Below are 23440 nucleotides of genomic sequence, written 5' to 3'. Positions count from 1 at the left end.
TCCCAATCCTCCTCTGGATCATCCCGATGGTCACTGGCAAACTTTAGACGGGCCTGGACATGTGCTGGCTTAAGCAGGGGGACCTTTCAGGCGCTGCAGGATTTCAATCCATGACAACGTAGTGTGTTACTAATGGTAACCTTTGTGACTGTGGTCCAGCTCTCTTGAGGTCATTGACCAGGTCCCCCCGTGTAGTTCTGGGCTGATCACTCACCGTTCTCAACATCATTGATACCCCACGAGGTGAGATCTTACATGGAGCCCCAGGTCGAGGGAGATTGTCAGTTATCTTGTATTTCTTCCATTTTTTAATAATTGCGCCAACAGTTGATCTCTTCTCACCAAGATGCTTGCCTATTTATTGTCGAGTAGCTCATCCCAGCCGTGAGCAGCTCTACAATTTTGTCCCTGGTGTCCTTAGACAGCTCTCTGGTCTTGGCCATGGTGAAGAGGTAGCAGTCTGACTGTTTGAGGGTGTGGACAGGTGTCTTTTATACAGATAACCAGTTCAAACCGGTGCCATTAATACAGATAACGAGTGGAGGATAGAAGAGCTTCATAAAGACGTAACTGGTCTGTGAGAGACAGAAATCTTGCTGCTTGGTAGGTGTCCAAATATTTATTTTCCACAAGAATATACAAGTAAATTGTTTAAAAATCATACAATGTGATTTCCTGTTTTTTTTTTAGATTCGGTCTCTCACAGTTGAAGTGTATCTATGGTAGAAATTACAAACCTCTCATCTTTTTAAGCGGGTCAACTTGCACAATCAGTGGCTGTCCAAATACTTTTTTGCCCCACTGTATATGGCTATGTGAAGTGTGTTTTCACCATTGTTCACATCCCCACCCTTATTTTAAATTCCTTGTTTTAGAAAAAGAAACAGCACTATATGTATGTACAGTATATTATACCTTCATTATAAAGATCACCATAGTTATCGCTTTTTTAACTTCTAACCCTAGATAAGACCTTACAGTGGTCAATTTATTGCAAAAGAAACATACAGTATTGCTTAAGTTTTGATGTGTGCTACGGTGACACTGTACAAGCACACTTTGCACTTTATAGTGGATACAGCCATTTAGTGTGCTGAAAGACTATTCATTAGAAAACAGAGTATGAAATAGCAACAAACTGCGTATGTGATGTCATTAGACTAGTTAATTAATATGTTGCATTTTCTTGATTAACTTCTGATCCCTAATGCACTGAATATGTGATCTGGTGACTATTATGGTGCAACCCACATGTTATCTGAATATTAGCAGCACTCCCTTACCGTTCCCTTCTGGAATGCTCCCTGGCCATCTCTCTCCTCTTCAGTCTCTCTCTGTCACGGCGAACTTTGTCTTGCTCCTCTCTGTGTCTCTTTCGCCTCTCGTGCTCTCTGTCCTTCTCCTTAACGCGGACATATTTACCTGGTTATTAACAAAATCACAGCTGTATTAAGGCTTATTACAGCTATTAATCTGGTTCGTATATATTTCAGTGCATTCCCTTTAGATCAGTGAATGAGTTTTAAAAAATATGATAATCCTGAAAACTGCTTACGAACATGAATTGTAATTACGACAACTTACATTGTGACCTGCCATGTGTGAAAATCCTACTCAGCCACATCCTTTTCCTTACAGTTCATTCCAAAACGCTATAAATTCTATTTGTAAACTAACCTTCCCTTTCTTATGTACAGGGCTCAGAGATATGAACACGTTGACACAGAACCTGAACTACAATCTGCCAAATATTACACAATAAGTACACCAGAGTATTTTCGAAATTACTAAAACCCAAAAAAAATATATGGCTGAGAAGGTTACAGAGAATGTAAGCATCTTATTCACAGTGTATGAATTGGGTACAGGAAGTATATATATACATACAGTAAGTATATATATATATATATATATATATATATATATAAACATACACAGTATATATATAAAAAAAAAATAACAGCAAAACATTGGCATTTGGATTCTAAAACTAATAATTTAGTGTGATTCATGTCTCACCTGATTGTATAATCTGAACACCATTATAAAGTACGCAATAGAAATGGGACCAACCTTGCGCTTTGTAAATCAAATAGGCAGCAGGTTTCAGACACACAAAGTACACCCAACACTTTGAAAGTTAACAGAGAAAAAACACAAATGGTCTAAAACTTGCGCTGTCCAGAATTTTGGCTTTACAATCTGGACTCTAACATAACTCCCACTAGGAAGGAGGAATGTGTACGATCCTGATCAGAAGAATAATATCCATGTTCTTTACTTCATTAGAAAGGAACTTACATTTTATTCCTTTCACGAATGCACGTAAAGGTGTCTTTAAACACTGTCCTCTCTTCTATAGTAAGGGATATGGCTGAAAAGTACTAAATAGTCCGACACTTACATGCGATTTCTGTCACGCGTGCACGTAGCAGTATCTTTAGGATCCTCCGGTCCCAATAACAAAGAGATCCTCCAGAATTTCCAAAGACAGATTTATTACACAGTTCCACATAAAATCACAAAACAGGGCTGGGGCTGGCAATATAACCGGTGAACCTCGGAGCATACAAGATGAAAAATGGACTAACACATACGTCCCGGCTGCAGTCACAGATCCGTAGTGCATATACTAGACAAAGTCCAAAGATGCCTCTCGAATGTTCCTCCGGTATTTTAGCAGTCCTCCTTCAGCCGTTCGGTGAAGTGTCGGACTCTTTAGTACTTTTCAGCTATATCCCTTACTATAGAAGAGAGGACAGTGTTTAAAGACACCTTTACGTGCATTCGTGAAAGGAATAAAATGTAAGTTACTTTCTAATTAAGTAAAGAACACGGATATTATTCTTCTGATAAGGATCGTACACATTCCTCCTTCCTAGTGGGAGTTATGTTACAGTCCAGATTGTAAAGCCAAAATTCTGGACAGCTCAAGTTTTAGACCATTTGTGTTTTTTACCATTATAAAGTGTCCACTTACATATCAAGAGCAAAAAAACACACTTGTTTCATCATCCCATTCATTATGTTAACATGTTTCATGTGAATCAGATTACTGTAGGATATGTGTCAAGCACTATGACGGGCTGAATATTGGAAGAATCAGATTTTAGATCATACTTTTTTAAAATCTGATTTTCAGCCACTATATACAGATGTGTCACCATACATCTAGATTAAATACACCAAGCAGTGCGAGATGCCTGGCATGAGTGAGCTGCCAGGTCCCGTGCAACTCTACTAATGTCAGGCATCTTTTATTGCTGAAAATTTATTTATTGTATTTATTAACAGTTTCCTATATAGCGCAGCATATTCCGTTGCGCTTTACAATTAGGACAACAGTTATACAACAAAACTGGGTAAAAACAGACAGACATAGAGGTAGGAAGGCCCTGCTCGCAAGCTTACAATCTATAGGGAAATAGGCATTGATACACAAGGATAGATGCTACCTATCGCATAATGGTCCACCAGATTGCTAGGTTCTTAATGGGTTGTATGATGATACCCCGCAATGTTGGCCAAGTGACAGGAGGGTGTAAGAGTAAAGAAAGACAAGATAAGTGATGTTTTGTGTACTGTATAGAGAGGATGTAATTAGATAGGGAAGCACTGAAGGTTATGTGGGTGGGTCTGGAATTTGATAGGCTTGTCTGAAGAGGTGAGTTTTCAGGGAACGTTTAAAGGTTTGGAGACTAGATGCGAGTCTTATTTAATAAACATCCTTTGACCAGTTGTGGTAGCCGGGCAGCGCCAGGTCCATCAGTGATTTTAATGCATTCCACGCCAGGCCGTCTCATCACATAAGCAAGCAGTTTATTCACAGTTCAGACAGGGTTATCAGGACAATAACATTTAATTTCTTGCTCTCCTCTCTCCAGCGTGATATTCATATGGGTTACATCAGGTTACATTTTTTTTTAATTCGCATCACTGGCAATAACAGCATTAACAATTATGGGACAGAATTACAGTACATACCAGCGCAGTCTCTGGCAATCAGTAGTGCGGCGTCCGCAAACTGAGATTAATTTTGGTGTACTCTCCCCTATTCGCTGGGGGCTCTAGCTAAACGGGATATTTCATGGACACGTCACTGGGGGCCTTCTGCCACACGTGGTTTCCTACCACTCACCCAGATAATCCTCTCCCAAAGACTCACACCTCCCGCCCTGCTTCTTGGGTACCCCTGAAGGTGGGGATCCCCTTTGTTCCTGGTTCCTTCCACTGTACTCTGCATACTGTGGTTCTCACACTGCACTATCACTGAAGCTGCTGGCCCTCCTGTTACACTTCAGATATGGGCTCTCACTCTCTTCATAGCAATACCCACACGCTGCTCTTCTCTCCATAATGCCAGGGACTGTGGAGTACCATGCTTGTTGCACAGTCCCCAGACTGCATTTCTCCTGGTCACTTAGCCTGTGCCCTTCATCTCAGTCCTCAGCTCACACTGAACTCTAGCCTGTGTTTTTTCCTTGTCCTCTAAAACCCCCTACACTTCCTGTCCTAACCCCCTACATGTGGCAGGGTCTGCAAGAACTGGTTTAACTGGTTTTGGGGCCATAAACTCCCCCACTCACTGATCAGAATTAAATGGCTTTTGGAACTTTCCAAAATCTGTTAAAATTCTAGTATGCCACATACACCCCTGCTAAAATCTTGCGTGTCCCCACGCAATATACCTATGAGCTTGCAAAAACTCTAGCAAGGAACAGTCTCTTATACTCTACAGCAAGGGCAAAACATAACAGACAATAAACAAGCAGAATTGCACACACAATATAACAATCACATGAGCAGAAAAACATGGCATGCAAAACATCACATGAAACACAATTCACATATACTGCTGCCTTTTTCCTGTGAATTACAGTCATGGGTCACAGATGATCATGAATATTCCAACATCTTCTGGCAATTGTGCCAAACACTTAGAACCTGCCCGTGCCGGCCCTTGTCTCCCCGAGTTTGCTGAGTCAAAAGAGGTAGGTGGCTTTCATGGGCCCCTCCCAATAAAGTTTTCCCCAAATTGTCAAATAAATCTTTGGTACCGATCCTGTTCACAGACGCCAAGTTGTGGTAGCCGGGCAGCGACAGGTCCATCAGGGATTTTAATGCATTGCACGCCAGGCCGTCTCATCACATAAGCAAGCAAGTTTATTCACAGTTCATTCAGGGTTATCACGACAATAACATTTAATTTCTTGCTCTCCTCTCTCCAGCGTAATATTCATATGGGTTACATCAGGTTACATTGAAAATGTGTGTTAAGGTGCATACACACTGAGTGTTTTTGTCCAGTGTGTATACACAGAGATGATGTGAACATCGCTGGCAGGAAAATCGCTTAGTGCATGCACACTAAGCGATTTTCACCTGGCCCAGCGATTTTCATGGGGGTGAACCACTTTCCACAGTACACTGCGGAAAGTGGTTCATTCGGCTGGTAAAACAGGCCGACGGACAGCGGTGGCAAGTGATGATGCGGGAGCGCGCATCAGCGCTCACCGCACGGCCATTCACACTAGGAGGTTTTGAGATCAAGGTAGCGCAAAACGCCAAAAGTGAGCTACTTTGAGATCAAAATCTACTAGTGTGTATGCACCTTTAGTCACAATGCCATGCGATTAGGACGCACAAGTATACTTTGCTGATTAATTTGACATATGACACTTGTATATGGTATGTGTCTGAGTCTGTATAGAGAGCAAAGCAAACTGCAGATGCTGCATTGTATTCAGAGACTCAGTCCACACATATATACAAGTGTCATATTAAATTAATTAGTACAGTCTTCTCATGCGTCCCATTTTCATGGCGTTGAGACTAACACGCATTTTTAGCAAAAAAGAAGCAAAAAAATAAGAATTTACTCACCGGTAATTCTATTTCTCGTAGTCCGTAGTGGATGCTGGGAACTCCGTAAGGACCATGGGGAATAGCGGGCTCCGAAGGAGGCTGGGCACTCTAGAAAGATTTATGACTACCTGGTGTGCACTGGCTCCTCCCACTATGACCCTCCTCCAAGCCTCAGTTAGGACACTGTGCCCGGACGAGCTGACATAATAAGGAAGGATTTAGAATCCCGGGTAAGACTCTTACCAGCCACACCAATCACTCCGTACAACTCGTGATACTATATCCAGTTTGACAGTATGAAAAAACAACTGAGCCTCTCAACAGATGGCTCAACAATAACCCTTTAGTTAACAATAACTATTTACAAGTATTGCAGACAATCCGCACTTGGGATGGGCGCCCAGCATCCACTACGGACTACGAGAAATAGAATTACCGGTGAGTAAATTCTTATTTTCTCTGACGTCCTAGTGGATGCTGGGAACTCCGTAAGGACCATGGGGATTATACCAAAGCTCCTAAACGGGCGGGAGAGTGCGGATGACTCTGCAGCACCGAATGAGAGAACTCCAGGTCCTCCTCAGCCAGGGTATCAAATTTGTAGAATTTTGCAAACGTGTTTGCCCCTGACCAAGTAGCTGCTCGGCAAAGTTGTAAAGCCGAGACCCCTCGGGCAGCCGCCCAAGATGAGCCCACCTTCCTTGTGGAATGGGCATTTACAGATTTTGGCTGTGGCAGGCCTGCCACAGAATGTGCAAGCTGAATTGTACTACAAATCCAGCGAGCAATAGACTGCTTAGAAGCAGGAGCACCCAGCTTGTTGGGTGCGTACAGGATAAACAGCGAGTCAGATTTTCTGACTCCAGCCGTCCTGGAAACATATTTTCAGGGCCCTGACAACGTCTAGCAACTTAGAGTCCTCCAATTCCCTAGTAGCCGCAGGCACCACAATAGGCTGGTTCAGGTGAAACGCTGACACCACCTTAGGGAGAAATTGGGGACGAGTCCTCAATTCTGCCCTGTCCATATGGAAAATCAGATAAGGGCTTTTACATGATAAAGCCGCCAATTCTGACACTCGCCTGGCTGAAGCCAAGGCCAATAACATGACCACTTTCCACGTGAGATATTTCAGATCCACGGTTTTTAGTGGCTCAAACCAATGTGATTTTAAGAAACTCAACATCACGTTGAGATCCCAAGGTGCCACAGGAGGCACAAACGGGGGCTGAATATGCAGCACTCCTTTCACAAATGTCTGAACTTCAGGTACTGAAGCTAGTTCTTTTTGAAAGAAAATCGACAGAGCCGAGATCTGTACTTTAATGGAGCCTAGTTTTAGGCCCATATTCACTCCTGCTTGCAGGAAATGCAGAAATCGACCTAGTTGAAATTCCTCTGTTGGGGCCTTTTTGGCCTCGCACCATGCAACATATTTCCGCCATATGCGGTGATAATGCTTTGCCGTAACATCTTTCCTGGCCTTAATAAGCGTAGGAATTACTTCTTCCGGAATACCCTTTTCCTTTAGGATCCGGTGTTCAACCGCCATGCCGTCAAACGCAGCCGCGGTAAGTCTTGGAACAGACAGGGCCCCTGTTGTAGCAGGTCCTGTCTGAGCGGTAGAGGCCACGGGTCCTCTGAGAGCATCTCTTGAAGTTCCGGGTACCACGCTCGTCTTGGCCAATCCGGAACCACGAGAATTGTGTTTACTCCTCGCTTTCTTATTATTCTCAATACCTTTGGTATGAGAGGCAGAGGAGGGAACACATAAACCGACTGGTACACCCACGGTGTCACTAGAGCGTCCACAGCTATCGCCTGAGGGTCCCTTGACCTGGCGCAATATCTTTTTAACTTTTTGTTGAGGCGGGACGCCATCATGTCCACCTGTGGTTTTTCCCAACGGTTTACCAGCATCTGGAAGACTTCTGGATGAAGTCCCCACTCTCCCGGGTGGAGGTCGTGTCTGCTGAGGAAGTCTGCTTCCCAGTTGTCCACTCCCGGAATGAATACTGCTGACAGTGCTAGTACATGATTCTCCGCCCATCGGAGAATTCTTGTGGCTTCTGCCATCGCCATCCTGCTTCTTGTGCCGCCCTGTCGATTTACATGGGCGACTGCCGTGATGTTGTCTGACTGGATCAGCACCGGCTGGTGTAGGAGCAGGGATTTTGCTTGACTTAGGGCATTGCAGATGGCCCTTAGTTCCAGAATATTTATGTGAAGGGAAGTCTCCTGACTCGACCATAGTCCTTGGAAGTTTCTTCCCTGTGTGACTGCCCCCCAGCCTCGAAGGCTGGCATCCGTGGTCACCAGGACCCAGTCCTGTATGCCGAACCTGCGGCCCTCTAGAAGATGGGCACTCTGCAGCCACCACAGTAGAGACACCCTGGTTCTTGGAGACAGGGTTATTAAGCGATGCATCTGAAGATGCGATCCGGACCACTGGTCCAACAGGTCCCACTGAAAGATTCTGGCATGGAACCTGCCGAAGGGAATTGCTTCGTAAGAAGCCACCATCTTTCCCAGGACCCGCGTGCAGCGATGCACTGATACCTGTTTTGGTTTCAGGAGGTCTCTGACTAGAGATGACAACTCCCTGGCTTTCTCCTCCGGGAGAAACACTTTTTTCTGGACTGTATCCAGAATCATACCCAGGAACAGTAGCCGTGTCGTCGGAACCAGCTGTGACTTCGGGATATTTAGAATCCAGCCGTGCTGGTGCAGCACCTCCTGAGATAGTGCTACTCCCACCAACAACTGTTCCTTGGACCTCGCTTTTATTAGGAGATCGTCCAAGTACGGGATAATTAAAACTCCCTTTTTTCGAAGGAGTATCATCATTTCCGCCATAACCTTGGTAAATACCCTCGGTGCCGTGGACAGTCCAAACGGCAGTGTCTGTAATTGGTAATGGCAATCCTGTACCACAAATCTGAGGTACTCCTGGTGAGGATGGTAAATGGGGACATGCAAGTAAGCATCCTTGATGTCCAGGGATACCATGTAATCCCCCTCGTCCAGACTCGCAATAACCGCCCTGAGCGATTCCATCTTGAACTTGAATTTTTTTATGTATGTGTTCAAGGATTTCAAATTTAAAATGGGTCTCACCGAACCGTCCGGTTTCGGTACCACAAATAGTGTGGAATAGTAACCCCGGCCTTGTTGAAGTAGGGGTACCTTGATTATCGCCTGCTGGGAATACAGCTTGTGAATTGCCGCTAGCACCGCCTCCCTGTCTGAGGGAGCAATCGGCAAGGCAGATTTTAGGAACCGGTGGGGTGGAGACGCCTCGAATTCCAGTTTGTACCCCTGAGATACTATTTGAAGGATCCAGGGATCCACCTGTGAGCGAGCCCACTGATCGCTGAAATTTTTGAGGCGGCCCCCCACCGTACCTGGCTCCGCCTGTGGAGCCCCACCGTCATGCGGCGGACTTGGCAGAAGAAGCGGGGGAGGACTTTTGCTCCTGGGAACCTGCTGTTTGTTGCAGCCTTTTCCCCCTACCTCTGCATAGAAAAGACCCGCCTTTTCCACGCCTGTTTTTCTGGGTCCGAAAGGACTGAACCTGATAAAACGGCGCCTTCTTAGGCTGTGAGGGGACATGGGGTAAAAATGCTGACTTCCCAGACGTTGCTGTGGAAACTAGGTCCGAGAGACCATCCCCAAATAATTCCTCACCCTTATATGGCAACACTTCCATGTGCCTTTTAGAATCTGCATCTCCTGTCCACTGGCGAGTCCATAAGCCTCTCCTAGCAGAAATGGACAATGCACTTACTTTAGATGCCAGTCGGCAGATTTCCCTCTGTGCATCTCTCATATATAAGACTGAGTCTTTTATATGGTCTATGGTTAACAGGATCGTGTCTCTGTCTAATGTGTCAATATTTTCTGACAGTTTATCTGACCACGCAGCGGCAGCACTGCACATCCAAGCTGACGCAATAGCTGGCCTAAGTATAATGCCTGAGTGTGTATAAACAGACTTCAGGATCGCCTACTGCTTTCTATCAGCAGGTTCCTTGAGGGCGGCCGTATCCGGAGACGGTAGTGCCACCTTTTTAGACAAACGTGTGAGCGCTTTATCCACCCTAGGAGGTGTTTCCCAACGTGACCTATCCTCTGGCGGGAAAGGGAACGCCATTAGTACCTTCTTAGGAATTACCAATTTTTTATCAGGGAAAGCCCACGCTTCTTCACACACTTCATTTAATTCATCTGATGGGGGAAAAACTACGGGTAGTTTTTTCTCCCCAAACATAATACCCTTTTTAGTGGTACCTGTATTTATATCAGAAATGTGTAACACCTCTTTCATTGCCTCAATCATGCAGTGAATGGCCTTAGTGGGCATCAGGTTAGACTCATCGTCGTCGACACTGGTGTCAGTATCAGTGTCGACATCTGGGTCTGCGGTCTGAGGTAGCGGGCGTTTTAGAGCCCCTGATGACCTGTGCGACGCCTGGACAGGCACGAGCTGAGAAGTCGGCAGTCCCACATTTGGCATGTCGTCAAATTTCTTATGTAAGGAGTCTATACGTGCACTCATTTCTTTCCATAAGCTCAACCACTCAGGTGTCTGCCCCGCAGGGGGTGACATCCCTTCTAAAGGCATCTGCTCCGTCTCCACATCATTATCCTCATCAAACATGTCGACACAGCCGTACCGACACACCGCACACACACAAGGAATGCTCCAACTGAGGACAGGACCCACAAAAGCCCTTTGGGGGGACAGAGTGAGAGTATGCCAGCACACACCAGAGCGCTATATAATGCAGGGACTAACTGAGTTATGTCCCCTATAGCTGCTTTTTCTATATAATTTATACTGCGCCTAAATTTAGTGCCCCCCCTCAATGTTTTTACCCTTTTCTGTAGTGTAGACTGCAGGGGAGAGCCAGGGAGCTTCCTTCCAGCGGATCTGTGAAGGAGAAATGGCGCCAGTGTGCTGTGGGAGATAGCTCCGCCCCTTTTCCGCGGACTATTCTCCCGCTTTTTTCTATATTCTGGCAGGGGTATTTTCCACATATATAGCCTCTGGGGCTATATATTGTGGTATTTTTGCCAGCCAAGGTGTTATTATTGCTTCTCAGGGCGCCCCCCCCCAGCGCCCTGCACCCTCAGTGACCGGAGTGTGAAGTGTGTGTGAGGAGCAATGGCGCACAGCTGCAGTGCTGTGCGCTACCTTGGTGAAGACTGATGTCTTCTGCCGCCGATTTTCCGGACCTCTTCTTGCTTCTGGCTCTGTAAGGGGGACGGCGGCGCGGCTCCGGGACCGAACACCAAGGACTGGGCCTGCGGTCGATCCCTCTGGAGCTAATGGTGTCCAGTAGCCTAAGAAGCCCAATCCGGCTGCAAGCAGGCGAGTTCGCTTCTTCTCCCCTTAGTCCCTCGCTGCAGTGAGCCTGTTGCCAGCAGGTATCACTGAAAATAAAAAACCTAAATCTATACTTTCTTTCTAAGGGCTCAGGAGAGCCCCTAGTGTGCATCCAACCTCGGCCGGGCACAAAATCTAACTGAGGCTTGGAGGAGGGTCATAGTGGGAGGAGCCAGTGCACACCAGGTAGTCATAAATCTTTCTAGAGTGCCCAGCCTCCTTCGGAGCCCGCTATTCCCCATGGTCCTTACGGAGTTCCCAGCATCCACTAGGACGTCAGAGAAAAAAAGATATCAGATGGTAAAAGATTCTCTCGCGACCTGGTGTTCCAAGAGGGGTTGTTTGGTCTGGATGGTGCAAATTCAATTCAGCAAGATAAGGCACTGGGCATTGCCATATTAGCGATATACAGTAATAACAACATCCCAAGTTTTAATTCGCACCTCTATCGAGTGAGAAGGAAAACTTGAAATGCTGCCAAGAGCAATGTTCTATTCCCGGAAAGGCAAATTGCATTGTACCGAATTCCCACCAATATGTCTATAGGTTTACTTAGCGTATCAGCACCTCAGCTATTTGTGACTGTGGGGGAATATATCCTTCCTATACAAAGCAGACTTCCTGTCAGTAGTGCAGTGGACCTACCTCCAGCTCCTTCAGCGGAATGACTACGATGTCTACGCTTCTCTTTCCTCTTCTCATCTTTTCTGTGGTGGGATTTTTCTTTTCGGGAAACTTGCTGTGGGGGTTTTATAGCGAGTGAGTCATCTTCCTCACCTCTGGAAGAAAGATAAAGGAAACAATGCCCTTAAAGCAGCAGAAGAGTATTAATATGCTTGCACTCTGCTTATGCCAGCAACTGTCTGAAGAGCAGCAGTAGAAAAAACAATTAAGCTAACTTGAGCATCAATCATTATTGCAGAATTGTTAATTCAATTTAGATCACAGCTTTAAAACGGCAGCATGTGAGCGTGGGAAGAACAATCACAACCTACAGCTGCTGACTGTTATTACCATTTATCCACCAGTTTTCAACCAAGGTTTAAGAGAAATGGAGAAGACCCAAGAAGATCTGCTGCATTAAAATGTCCCAGGGCTCTAGCGGCACATGTGTAAAATTGTAGCACTAAAGTACTACTCCAATTTATCTGACCTATGCAGTAAGATACTGATTCTGTGGGGAAAAACAGCCTAATGTTTGGTGACCACTCCATGTCTGTACCTGTCTTCCATTGAATCCTCGCGTTTGTAAGGTGAATTTCTAATTGTAATCTCCATCCTGTGATCTCTCAACTCCCCCTCTTCCAAGGAATCTCTCTTGGAATCACGATCATCAGCCTAACAGTGAAGTATTTGGAAAGGTAAAGTAAGATAAACACAGACTATAAAACAGCATGGTAAAATAGTAAATTCCAAAATAAAGCTATATATTTTACAACTCCTTGGCAGGGGGGTGGGGGTGGGGGAATCCTTTTATAAATTAAGAATATAGGGGCAGATGTATTAACCTGGAGAAGGCATAAGGAAGTGGTAAACCAGTGATAAAAACAAGGTGATAAAGACACCAGCCAATCAGCTCCCATATGTAAATTAACAGTTAGGAGCTGATTGGCTGGTGCATTATCACCTTGCACTTAACACTGCTTTATCACATCCTTATGCCTTCTACAGGTTAATACAGCTACCCCATATTTTGGAATAGACTGTACTATGGTATATGAACATAGGGTGATCATTCCACTCAATGCTCCATTCTTACTCCCAGTATGGTAGGTTTTTGTACAAGTAGCATCTATTATGCTCACATTTTCAGTGGATAGTACAGTCCAAAATGTAAACAAGGGCTGATCACTTGCCAAAGAAATTGGAGGTTGCAGGACCTAGATCAAGCAACAGAACAGAAATGCTGTACTTTTAACACTATCAACATGATCAGTTTTAACTTCTATGCCACAGTTTCCCAGACTTGGTCCTCAAGGTACAACAGTCCAGGTTTTAAGGATATCAATGCTTGTGCACAGATAGTGTAATCAAAGTTACTGAGGTACTAATTGTCACCTGTGCTTAAGCATGACTACACTTAAAATCTGGACTGTCATGGTGCCTTAAGGACAGAATTTGGGAACCAATGATCTAGCAAGGTGCTTACATTCTTGTTATCTTTTGGGTCTGTTTTTTCTTCTTTCTCTTTCCTCCTTTTCTTTTCTTGCAAAATTTCGTCCAGCGTTTTTACTTTCCAGGTGTCTTTTTCATCCCCCATTTGGAGTGGGTCAACCTAAAAGAATTGATTTACACTGTATAGACCTCATATTTAATGACTGGTGTCCTGAAAAATTTCAGTGACGTGTCTTCTAGGAACAAACAATAATAAAAGATAGTTTGTACTGTATTCATTGGTCACAAGTAAACTGAAAAGATTGATAAACAGGTGTTCTGAATTATAACGCATTAGTAAGGATTCCATGCAAAAGTGAAGAAAATAGAACGTAAATAAAACTTAGGGACTGCCAATAGTAGCCAAGAACAAATATAAAACAAAACACCTGGCTGAGACAGGCACTAAAAACTACTCATGCTCTCAGACATCTAATGAGGGTACTGAGTGGGAGAAGCTGGGGCTTTTGCTGGTAAATAGTGTCCAAGCTCCTGCTAATGCATTATGTACTACTACTGTACCCAGTGCCGCATGAAAAATACTTATACAGGCATTTGCTGAGGAGTATACTATAAGAACTTGGTAAACATGTCAAATTGGCAACAGATCAAATGTAAATACAAAGACTATCTTTCCAACCAGGCAAGTGATCTGGTAATGTATGGGAACAAATGACAATAGGCTTTATTTAGACCTGCACGCAGAGCCACATTTAGAGGGTCTGCACATGAACAGCGGCTACAGTGTGAAACCCTACACCATACAATCACATACCGGAAGGATGCGATTAAATGGTGATTGAAAGGCGACGGTCTGGGGGTGGCGACGTGGTGTTGGGTGGGAGAGCAGGAAATGCAAGCGTGTCAGAAGTTTTTGGGGGCAGCCCAATGACGTCGTCTGCGTTTCCTGCGAGTGGAAACATGGCACTGGACCGCCTGCATACACAGCCATGCACCATAGGCAGGGGTCTACATCTATTGAATGCGATCAAATGCTGGGCAGCCCCCAGCATATTAGTATGGTAGCAGATTTTGCTGCGATAGCAAAATCTGCGACCAACTCTAAATAACCCCCAATGAGCTGTTTTCTCCCAAACAGAAGAAAACAGTCATTCAGGAAAGTTGGTTAAATTAATTTGATTTAACTAATTTGTCTGAACAACAGTTTTTGTTCATTTTCTGGCATTTGGGAGCAAACGACAATTGTTCATTACTAGATTTTCATTCCAATCGGCCAACTAGTTAGCTGGTTGGCAAAACAATCTTGGTGTGTGGCCAGCTATTAAACAGTACATATTTTCTATCTTCTTACTCGAGCACAGGTGAATTCATTACGGACACATTTTTAAATATTCACAGGTAGTTCTAAGTCATTCACTCAAATGTGATTCTGTAAAGAGACCTGAAAAATAATCTCAGAGCTGTAAACTACACGCGTTGGGTATGCGTGACAGCCAGAATACCAGCGTCGGTATGCTGACCGCCAGGATGGTGACTACATCCCAAATACACAACACTAATGCTACATGTTTGCTCCATTTATATATAAGCGGTTAATGTTAAATTGCTCACAATGAAATGTTCCCTGGTAAACCCTATATAAGGGGGAATAAATAAACAGAACACAATCAGGAACTCCTAAACAATCATATATGGGTAGGCACTTAGTACCCATATTTGGGTATCCAAAGCAGTTACATATAAACAGGAAACACATCATAGGGTCCCAAATAATCATATACAAGGAGGGGAGGGGGGTGATGAATATATTGTACATATCAAATAAGATGGATACATGGTATACAATAGTGGTGTAGTAAAGTGTATTTGAAGGCGTATCTGGGGGGGGTTTCACACTGCACATACGCAACGCTGAGCAGTACATTACTCAGGTTCATTTTCTCTTGTGCTGTAACAGGGTGTTGTCAGGTAGGCCAACTTCAGAAAAATTGCCAGTACGTAGAGCCCCACATATTCGTACACGTTACATTCACTCCAGGGATAGGGCCAGCACAAGTGCGCACTGATAACGATGACAGTTACGTAACCACGAATACAGCTAGGGGCAATCCAGCAACAGAGACGCGTACAGCACTGTGTACTGGGGAATATAGACGGAACATTTACTTGGTAAATGGTCTCATATAGGTGCTGGTAGGTAATAGAGAGTCCCCAGTAGTCACATACAGACGGGTGATAAATTAGGCTGACCATTACATCCCTTTAACCTGGGACACTCATGAATTACACAGGTTCTGTGGCTGGCTTACTACAAGCCTGCATTTCACCTGGTTTTAAGCAACCATAGAACCTGTGTAATTTATGAATGTCCCAGGTTAAAGGGATAATATGACCAGCCTAGATAAATACATCGCGCACATATCCGAGTGTACCTGGAAAATACAGATGGGGTCTAAGCCAATCAACTGCGAGTTCACCAAAGCGCGAGTAATTGGATTGGTGCAAACTCCAGTGGGCCAGGGACTGATGTGAATACGCCGACACATGCCGTGTATTATACGTGCGCTATAGAAATGAATGGTAATAATAACAGGGTGTTCTGGTAATACACACCGTGTGATGGACACATGTTATAGGTGCTAATGTAATCAGACACGCACCTACGGGAACATGCTATAAGAAGACAGCAAGCGCCGGGCGCTCTCACGCACACACAGACCTCCCGCCACGTAGCACAGAGCTCCCCGTGTCTGGGGACACGAGCTGTACAATTACAGGGCGACCCTCAGCCCGCTTACCTGATGTATATCCTCCCAACCAGCCTCTCACTTGCAGGCGCCCACCACCAGCGCTGAGGGAGGCCTCCCGGCTCACACACCACCCGTCACTTCCTGCTTCCGGCGTGGCCGTGACGCGTCCACTCCTGACTCCCGACACACGCCGCTTGCTGAGGACGCAGGACGGGGTGCACTATACATTGTCTCCGCTAGGTGTCAGTTGAGACGTTGCTAGATAGTTGTATGTGAGGACTATCTATCTGTACCAGTGGTGACCAACGCGTGGCTCTTTCTTCATTCAAATGTGGCTCCCAACACTCAAAGTCAGGTGACCACAAGAGATCTGTAAACCGCTTCACTCCAGCCAGACATGCAGCAGCACTACGTAGACTGAGAACCATACTTGCCTATTCTCCCGGAATGGCCGGGAGGCTCCCGAAAATCGGGCAAGTCTCCCGGAATCAGGGGTCCCCCTGCCCGTCCGCCCACTTAGTGTGTAAAGTGGGCGGTCAGGGCAGTTGATGACGCGATTCTTGCTGAATCGCGTCATCATAGCCACGCCCCCTGCAGTGTAATGCCGGGGATTGTGGCATTACAGAGTGGGGGCGTGGCTTAAAGGATGTGTCACGGTAACTCCGCCCACATCCCACGCCTGCTCCACCCCCATCCAGCCTCCGGTCCTCATCCTCCCCATGTCACAGCCCTCCCCTGCTCCGCCGACCTGGCTGCTCTCTCCCGCAGAGAGCAGCCAGAATGTCGGCAAGTATGTGAGAACTGAGGGAGCCAAATACACACGGGGGAGCTGGCTGGAGTGACACAGGCGGGTGCTGACTGGAGTGATACAGGTGGGTGCTGACTGGAGTGACACAGGCGGGTGCTGGCTGGAGTGACACATGGGAGAACTGAAGTGTATTATGTGAATCTGGCTTTTCAATATATTTTCTCCTACGTCCTAGAGGATGCTGGGGACTCCAAAAGGACCATGGGGTATAGACAGGATCCGCAGGAGACAAGGGCACACTATAAGACTTTGAATGGGTGTGAACTGGCTCCTTCCTCTATGCCCCTCCCCCAGACTCCAGTTAGACTCTGTGCCCAGAGATACTGGACACACACTAGGGGAGCTCTCCTGAGTTTCTCTTAAAAGACTTTATGTTAGGTTTTTTATTTTCAGGGAGACCTGCTGGCAACAGGCTCCCTGCATCGTGGGACTGAGGGGAAAGAAGCAGACCTACTTCTGTGAGTTTAAAGGCTCTGCTTCTTAGGCTACTGGACACCATTAGCTCTAGAGGGTCTGATCACTTGGTTCGCCTAGGTGCTCGTTCCCAGAGCCGCGCCGTCACCCCCCTCACATAGCCAGAAGAAAGAAGCCAGGTGAGTATTAGAAGAACAGAAGACTTCAGTGACGGCAGAAGACTTCAGAGTCTCAGAGGTACCGTGCAGCAGTCGCACTGCGCGCCATTGCTCCCACACACAAGCGGCACTACAAGGGTGCAGGGCGCAGGGGGGGCGCCCTGGGCAGCAATAATACCTCATACAAATGCCTGGCAAAGAGGTATACAGTTCAAAGGCACTGTATACTGACCCCCGCCAGTATAAAAAGGTAAAAATAGCGGGACTGAAGCGCGCCGAGTAATGGGCAAGGCTTAGCCCTTACAACTCTATTCAGCGCCATTTTCTCCTCTCAGAGACGCTGGCCCCGCCAAAAACACAGTTGAACTACTAACAGTGTAAAACGAGGGGGGGCACAGTTGTTTAGTGCACTACAGGTTCATAAGCAGCACTATATATATATATATATATATATATATATATATATATATATATATTAATGAGCGTGTGATTATTGAGTTGTTGAAAGGTCTGTGTTTTCCCTGTCAGATAATGGGAGCTTCCCAATATAAGCGATGTCGGTGGGTGTTTTAGTACACGTGTGTCGAAATGTGTGAGTGCTCTGCCTCAAACAGCTATGGGAATCCCTCTGTCGGTATTGCCGACTCCTGATGGTACTTGATTCAGGAGATGAAATGTCAGTAATTGTATGCTTTTCTAAAGTAAACACTGTATGGGAGACACAGTCGTATGTGGGTGACCCTGTCAGCACCAACTATTATAACTGGGTGTAAATTAACATGATTATGTAATAACCTATACCTGTATATATATATATATATATATATATATATATATATATACAAATAAAAATAATCAGATGCGCTCAGTATAATTAAAAGAAAAAGTCTTTAGCCAGTAAAGCTTGAAATCACTTCTCTATAATCAGAGGAGAGTGGGTGCACCAGTGTCCTTCTTTTATTAGCAGAACCGCTGCTCCCCCGCCGTCATAAATAACCCGGAATTCCACGGGAAACAGATATCTAAAAGGAAAGACAGGGGGGGCGCTCCATAGTGCAAAGTCAATTTTAATTTTAAAAGCACACAAACACTCCGGTTCAAGACAGAACGTTAATTGCCCGTACCAGAACAAAATCCGCTGTGGGCTTAATACCACATGATTTAAACACATATGCCCCCGGCAATTCTCCAAACCTCCGGCAGATCTCCTGAGACAGGACCTCAGCCCCGTGCCGCTGGACCGCTGAAGACAGCCGCCGCACGTCGGGACACCGTCACCCGTCGATAACCACCGAGGCAGGAGGGAACACGACCACACACGTCAGCAAGCCACGTCCCTACGCGTTTCGTCACAGACTTCGTCAGAGGGCTGGCTTGCTAGACGTGTAACATTGCTTTTTAAGAACAGCTCTCGCCAATCAGCTACTTACAACAATTAAAACACAGACAGTGCGTTCACCATAGACAGTCCATGTCTAAAAACATATACCTCTCATGAAGTTAATTAAGCATTAACTGGCTACTAATTTAAAATACACATTAATTTTACTTATGTTCAGTTAAATAAAAGCACTCTATATAATACACTGATAGCTGAATAGGAGGGAGGGGATGCGTGCCCGAAACGTCACCTGTTGTTTTCAATAAATACTCCACAGCGTGGGGTTTGCTTTACACCGTTTACAAGACTGTGAGTGCCACCTGTTTCTTCTCATGGTATATATATATATATATATATATATATATATATATATATATGGTACGGTTAACTTGATATTTCCCTCAAACCCCTCAGGGTTGCAAGAATCTTATTTTGCCCGGTTACTACTCCCTGTTGTCGACGAATACTATGTCTTATGTCGACCATAATGTTTCCTGGTTAGATCCACAACATTGGCATTCAGTACATGTTCATACACATGCAGAACACATTAATGTCACTAGGGACCCTGCTGTTCCTGACAATATATATATATATATATATATATATATATGTATGATGTATATATAGATATATGTGTGCATATGTGTATTTAAATATGTACCGTATATTCATATTACGTTTTCTAATGAATGCTGAAGTAAAGTTATTCCTTCTCATGTGCTGGCCGCTCTGTTGATAAAGCTATAGGTCAGCCTGATGAGATGGTCTCAAATCCTCACGAGGAGTCCGAGTATTCTTTTCCCGCCGTGGATAGAATAAAGTGAGAGTCAACCCCTGGTCTGCACTGGGGCCCTGTCACAAAGGATCGTATACAGGAAGCTAAGTGATATTTTAATTATATGCTTTGATAATATTTGCATTACATACGCATGGGGGAGTGCTTGTATTCAGGAATGGTTGGTTACCTTGGCATCCGATATATTTACCCTAGAGAGAGTGGGGATATTCCTTAAGTTGGGTCTTATCTAGAACATTGCAGCATGCTGCCGTGCGACTACAGGAGGTATGGCCCTCTGGGGTTCGCGGGCCACTTCCATGGCCCTCTCGACTAGGAGGGCGTTGTGGATTCACCAAGGGCTTGCTGAGGCGACCTCCGAGAAATACTGGAGTATCTTGCCTAGGAAGGTGTAACCTGGTTTGGGGATGGCTTTGTTAAGTTGACCTCGACAGGTACCAGTGGTAAGTCTACCTTCTTGACCTATGTCCCTCACAAAGGTTGGTGACGCATTTTTTTGTAGGATGCAGTCATTGGACCGGTTGGATACCGTTTTGTTTTTCCCTTCTTTGCAGGTAGAGGAAGGTGAAAATGTAAGAGGTCTGCAGCCTTTTCAAGTTCGCAGAAGCAGATATCGTCCTCTGTTTCTACCACATCCACCGCAGGTCGCTGGGTCTATCTTGCTGGAGCCCACACCGGTGGGAACTCGTCTAATATTTTTCAGTCAGTCCTGGAATGGACTTGGACCAGTAAGTTACGAATAGAGTCCAAAGAGGGACATACTGGAGTGTCCAGATGTTTCCCCTCACTGATTTTTCAAATAAATCTTACCGATTCTCCTCTGGACGGGGAGGTAGTATGCAACGCTATACAAGAGTTGGGCCAGGATCAGGACATTGTCCTGCTGTCCCTGTCACACACAAAAAAAAAAGAAAAGAAGCTGTTATTCAAGCTTTTACGTGCTTCTGAGCCCGGACAGCTTGGTCAGAAAAATCCCAAAAAAGATTTCTACTTAAGAAGTTGAACTACAAGATGGAATCTCTCAGGGCAGGGATCTCCAACCTATAAAAGAAGATGAGGGTTTAAAGGCGGTTTCATCCGCATTAAGCTTACCTGGGTTTGCTATTCAGGATTGTCATTGCCATTTCACCGGAGTGATTGCAGTATGATGGTTTTCCTTCAATAGTAAGAGCCATTATTCTGTACTGGGACGCTCTCCTGACTACGGCGAGGTAAAGAAACAATTGGTACAAATTTTTGTTTCTCTCTGACAGTTCTTCAACAGAGAATCGCTGTTGATCCCTACGACGCAGAGGTCGGAGGTGGGAATAAGATTAGATACTGAACTGTTGAGAGTTGTTTTTTTCCTGTGGAAAGAGATCTGAGGATCCAGAGTCGGATCAGATTTGCAACAGTGTAAGCCCATCAATACGTTCCGTTGATGAAGAAGATGGTTGCGGCCTACAAGGCCGTCCGGTGAGCAGGTTAAATGCCAGAGTGGTTTTAGCGGGACCAGTTGGACATGTGGTCCGGGTCTCACCTGCACATACACCGGAAAATATTCCTATTTTCCAGGACCAGGATATCTCTCCTGTGGGGGCTTCACAGTTCTCACCTCCTAGAGAAATGAAGGTTCGGGATCCAGGATTAGATCCTGGTGTCCATGGATACAAGTCTCTGAGGCTGGGGAGCAGTCTTTCCAGGGGAGAAGGTCAAGCCGGGTAGCTTGTCTGCGATAAGCATTCTTGAGTTAAGAACTATTTACAACGGAACATCTTCTTCGCGATCTACCCGTCTTAATTCTGTCGGATGACTTAACAGCAGTGGCATAAGTAAGCCACTAGGGCAGAACGAGGAGCAAAGCAGCAATGGCAGAATCCGAAAAAAGTTTTCCGCTGGGCGGAAAGGCATGTACACGCTTTATTAGCGGTCTCCGTTCCGGGGGTTGACAACGGAGAAATAGACTTCCTCAGCAGACACAATCTCCATCCAGGAGAGTGGGGTCTTCATCAAGAAGTTTTCACAGAAGTGACAAGTCTTTGGGGAATTCCTCAATTAGACATGATGGCGTCTCGCCTCAACAAGAAACTTCAGGGATATTGTTCCAGGTCAAGGGACACTCAAGCAATAGCAGTGGACGCCCTTGTGACACCGTGGGTGTTTCGGTCGGTCTATGAGTTCCCTCCACTTTCACTTTTTCCGAAGGTGATAAACATAAGAACAAAGGTTCAGGCGATCCACATTGTTCCGGTCTGGTCAAGGAGGGCTTGGTATCCAGATCTTCAAGACTTACTCATAGAAGATCCCTGACCTCTTCCTCTACGTGAGGACCTGTTACAGCTAGGACTGGGCGTGTATCAAGACTTACCGCGGCTGCGTTTGACGGCATGGCGGTTGAACGCCATATCCTAGCCCGAAAGGGTATTTCCGGTGAAGTAATTCCCACATTGCTCAGGCTAGGAAAGGAGTAACGGTGAAGCTTTTCCACTGTATTTGGAGGAAGTATGTGTCTTGGTGTGAATCCAAGAAGGCTCCTACTGGGGATAAAATTTCAGCTGGGTCGTCTTCTCCACTTTTTTGCAAGCAGGTGTGAATGCAGGCCTAAAGTTAGGCTCCATTAAAGTGCAGATTTCGGCCTTATCAATTTAAAAAAAAAAAGAATTGGCCACCCTTCCAGAAGTTCAGACTTTCGTGAAAGGGGTGCTGCACATTCAACCTCCATTTGTGCCCCAAGTGTCACCATGGGACCTTAACGTGGTGTTGCAGTTTCTTATGTCACACTGGTTGGAATCAAATTCAAAAGTTTAAAATTCAAGATGGAATCTCTCCGAGCGGTGATCTCCAGTCTGGAGGGGGGGGGGGGGGGGGAGGGGGGAATTTATGGTGTCAGTCGAATTAAAGGATGCTTACCTACATGTCCCCATTTCTCCTCCTCATCAGGCATACCTGAGGTTCGCTGTGCAGGATTGTCACTACCAATTTCAGACGTTGCCGTTTGTGAAAATCCTCGGGGCTGTGGAAAGACCAAAGGTAATGGTAGAAATGATGGTGCTCCTGCGCAAGCAAGGGGTCACAATTATCCCGTACTTGGACGATCTCTTGATAAAGGCGAGATCACAGGAGCTGTTACTAAAAAAAGTTGCGCTCTCACTGCGGGTACTGCAACAGCATGGCTGGCTTCTGAATTTGCCAAAGTCGCAGTTGATTCCGACAACTCGGTTGTCGTTTTTGGGCATGATTCTGGACACGGAACTGCAGAGGATTTTTCTCCCATTGGAAAAAGCTCAGGAAATCCAGAACATGGTCAAGGAACTTCTGAAACCGCCAAGAGTGTCGATTCATCAATGCACTCGAGTGCTGGAGAAAATGGTGGCGGCCTACGAGGCCATTCCGTTTGGCAGGTTCCATGCAAGAACGTTTCAGTGGGACTTACTGGACAAGTGGTCAGGGTCCCATCTACAGATGCACCAGAAAATAACTCTGTCCCCCAGGACCAGGGTTTCTCTCCTGTGGTGGCTCCAAAGTTCTCACCTTCTAGAGGGTCGCAGGTTCGGCATCCAAAATTGGATTCTGGTGACCACGGACGCGAGTCTCCGAGGTTGGGGAGCAGTCACACAGGGAAAAAATTTCCAGGGAAAATGGTCAAGCCAGGAAGCTTGTCTGCACATTAACATTCTGGAATTAAGGGCCATCTACAACGGCCTGCTACAAGCGGAACATCTTCTTCGTGACCTGCCCGTCCTGATTCAGTCAGACAACATAACAGCCGTGGCGCACATAAA

The 23440-nt window shown here is 45.6% G+C and overlaps 1 protein-coding gene across 9 annotated transcripts in view; it reads right to left on the bottom strand.

Moving 5' to 3' along the window:
• The window catches only part of LOC134966331 (cyclin-dependent kinase 11B), a 251164-nt gene extending 234527 nt beyond the window's left edge, over nt 1-16637 (bottom strand). For 3 of the 9 annotated variants that reach the window (XM_063942994.1, XM_063942992.1, XM_063942999.1), the window contains exons 1-5: nt 16168-16636; nt 13404-13529; nt 12477-12592; nt 11900-12033; nt 1284-1422 (exon numbers count right to left, since the gene is read on the bottom strand). In XM_063942994.1, coding sequence (XP_063799064.1) covers nt 1284-1422; nt 11900-12033; nt 12477-12592; nt 13404-13514 — 500 coding nt within the window. In that variant the 5' untranslated portion in view covers nt 13515-13529; nt 16168-16636. Of the gene's footprint in view, nt 1-1283; nt 1423-11899; nt 12034-12476; nt 12593-13403; nt 13530-16029; nt 16115-16167 lie in introns of those variants that run through there. The other 6 variants (XM_063942997.1, XM_063942995.1, XM_063942998.1 and 3 more) reach the window with 4 other exon arrangements.
• Nucleotides 16638-23440: the final 6803 nt, after the last annotated feature.

This window comes from Pseudophryne corroboree, chromosome 10 (genome assembly GCF_028390025.1).
Source record: "Pseudophryne corroboree isolate aPseCor3 chromosome 10, aPseCor3.hap2, whole genome shotgun sequence".
In the NCBI taxonomy this organism is placed as follows: domain Eukaryota; kingdom Metazoa; phylum Chordata; class Amphibia; order Anura; family Myobatrachidae; genus Pseudophryne; species Pseudophryne corroboree.
The sequence above is the reverse complement of the archived record's forward strand: the minus strand, read 5'-3'. Positions and strand labels throughout refer to the sequence as shown.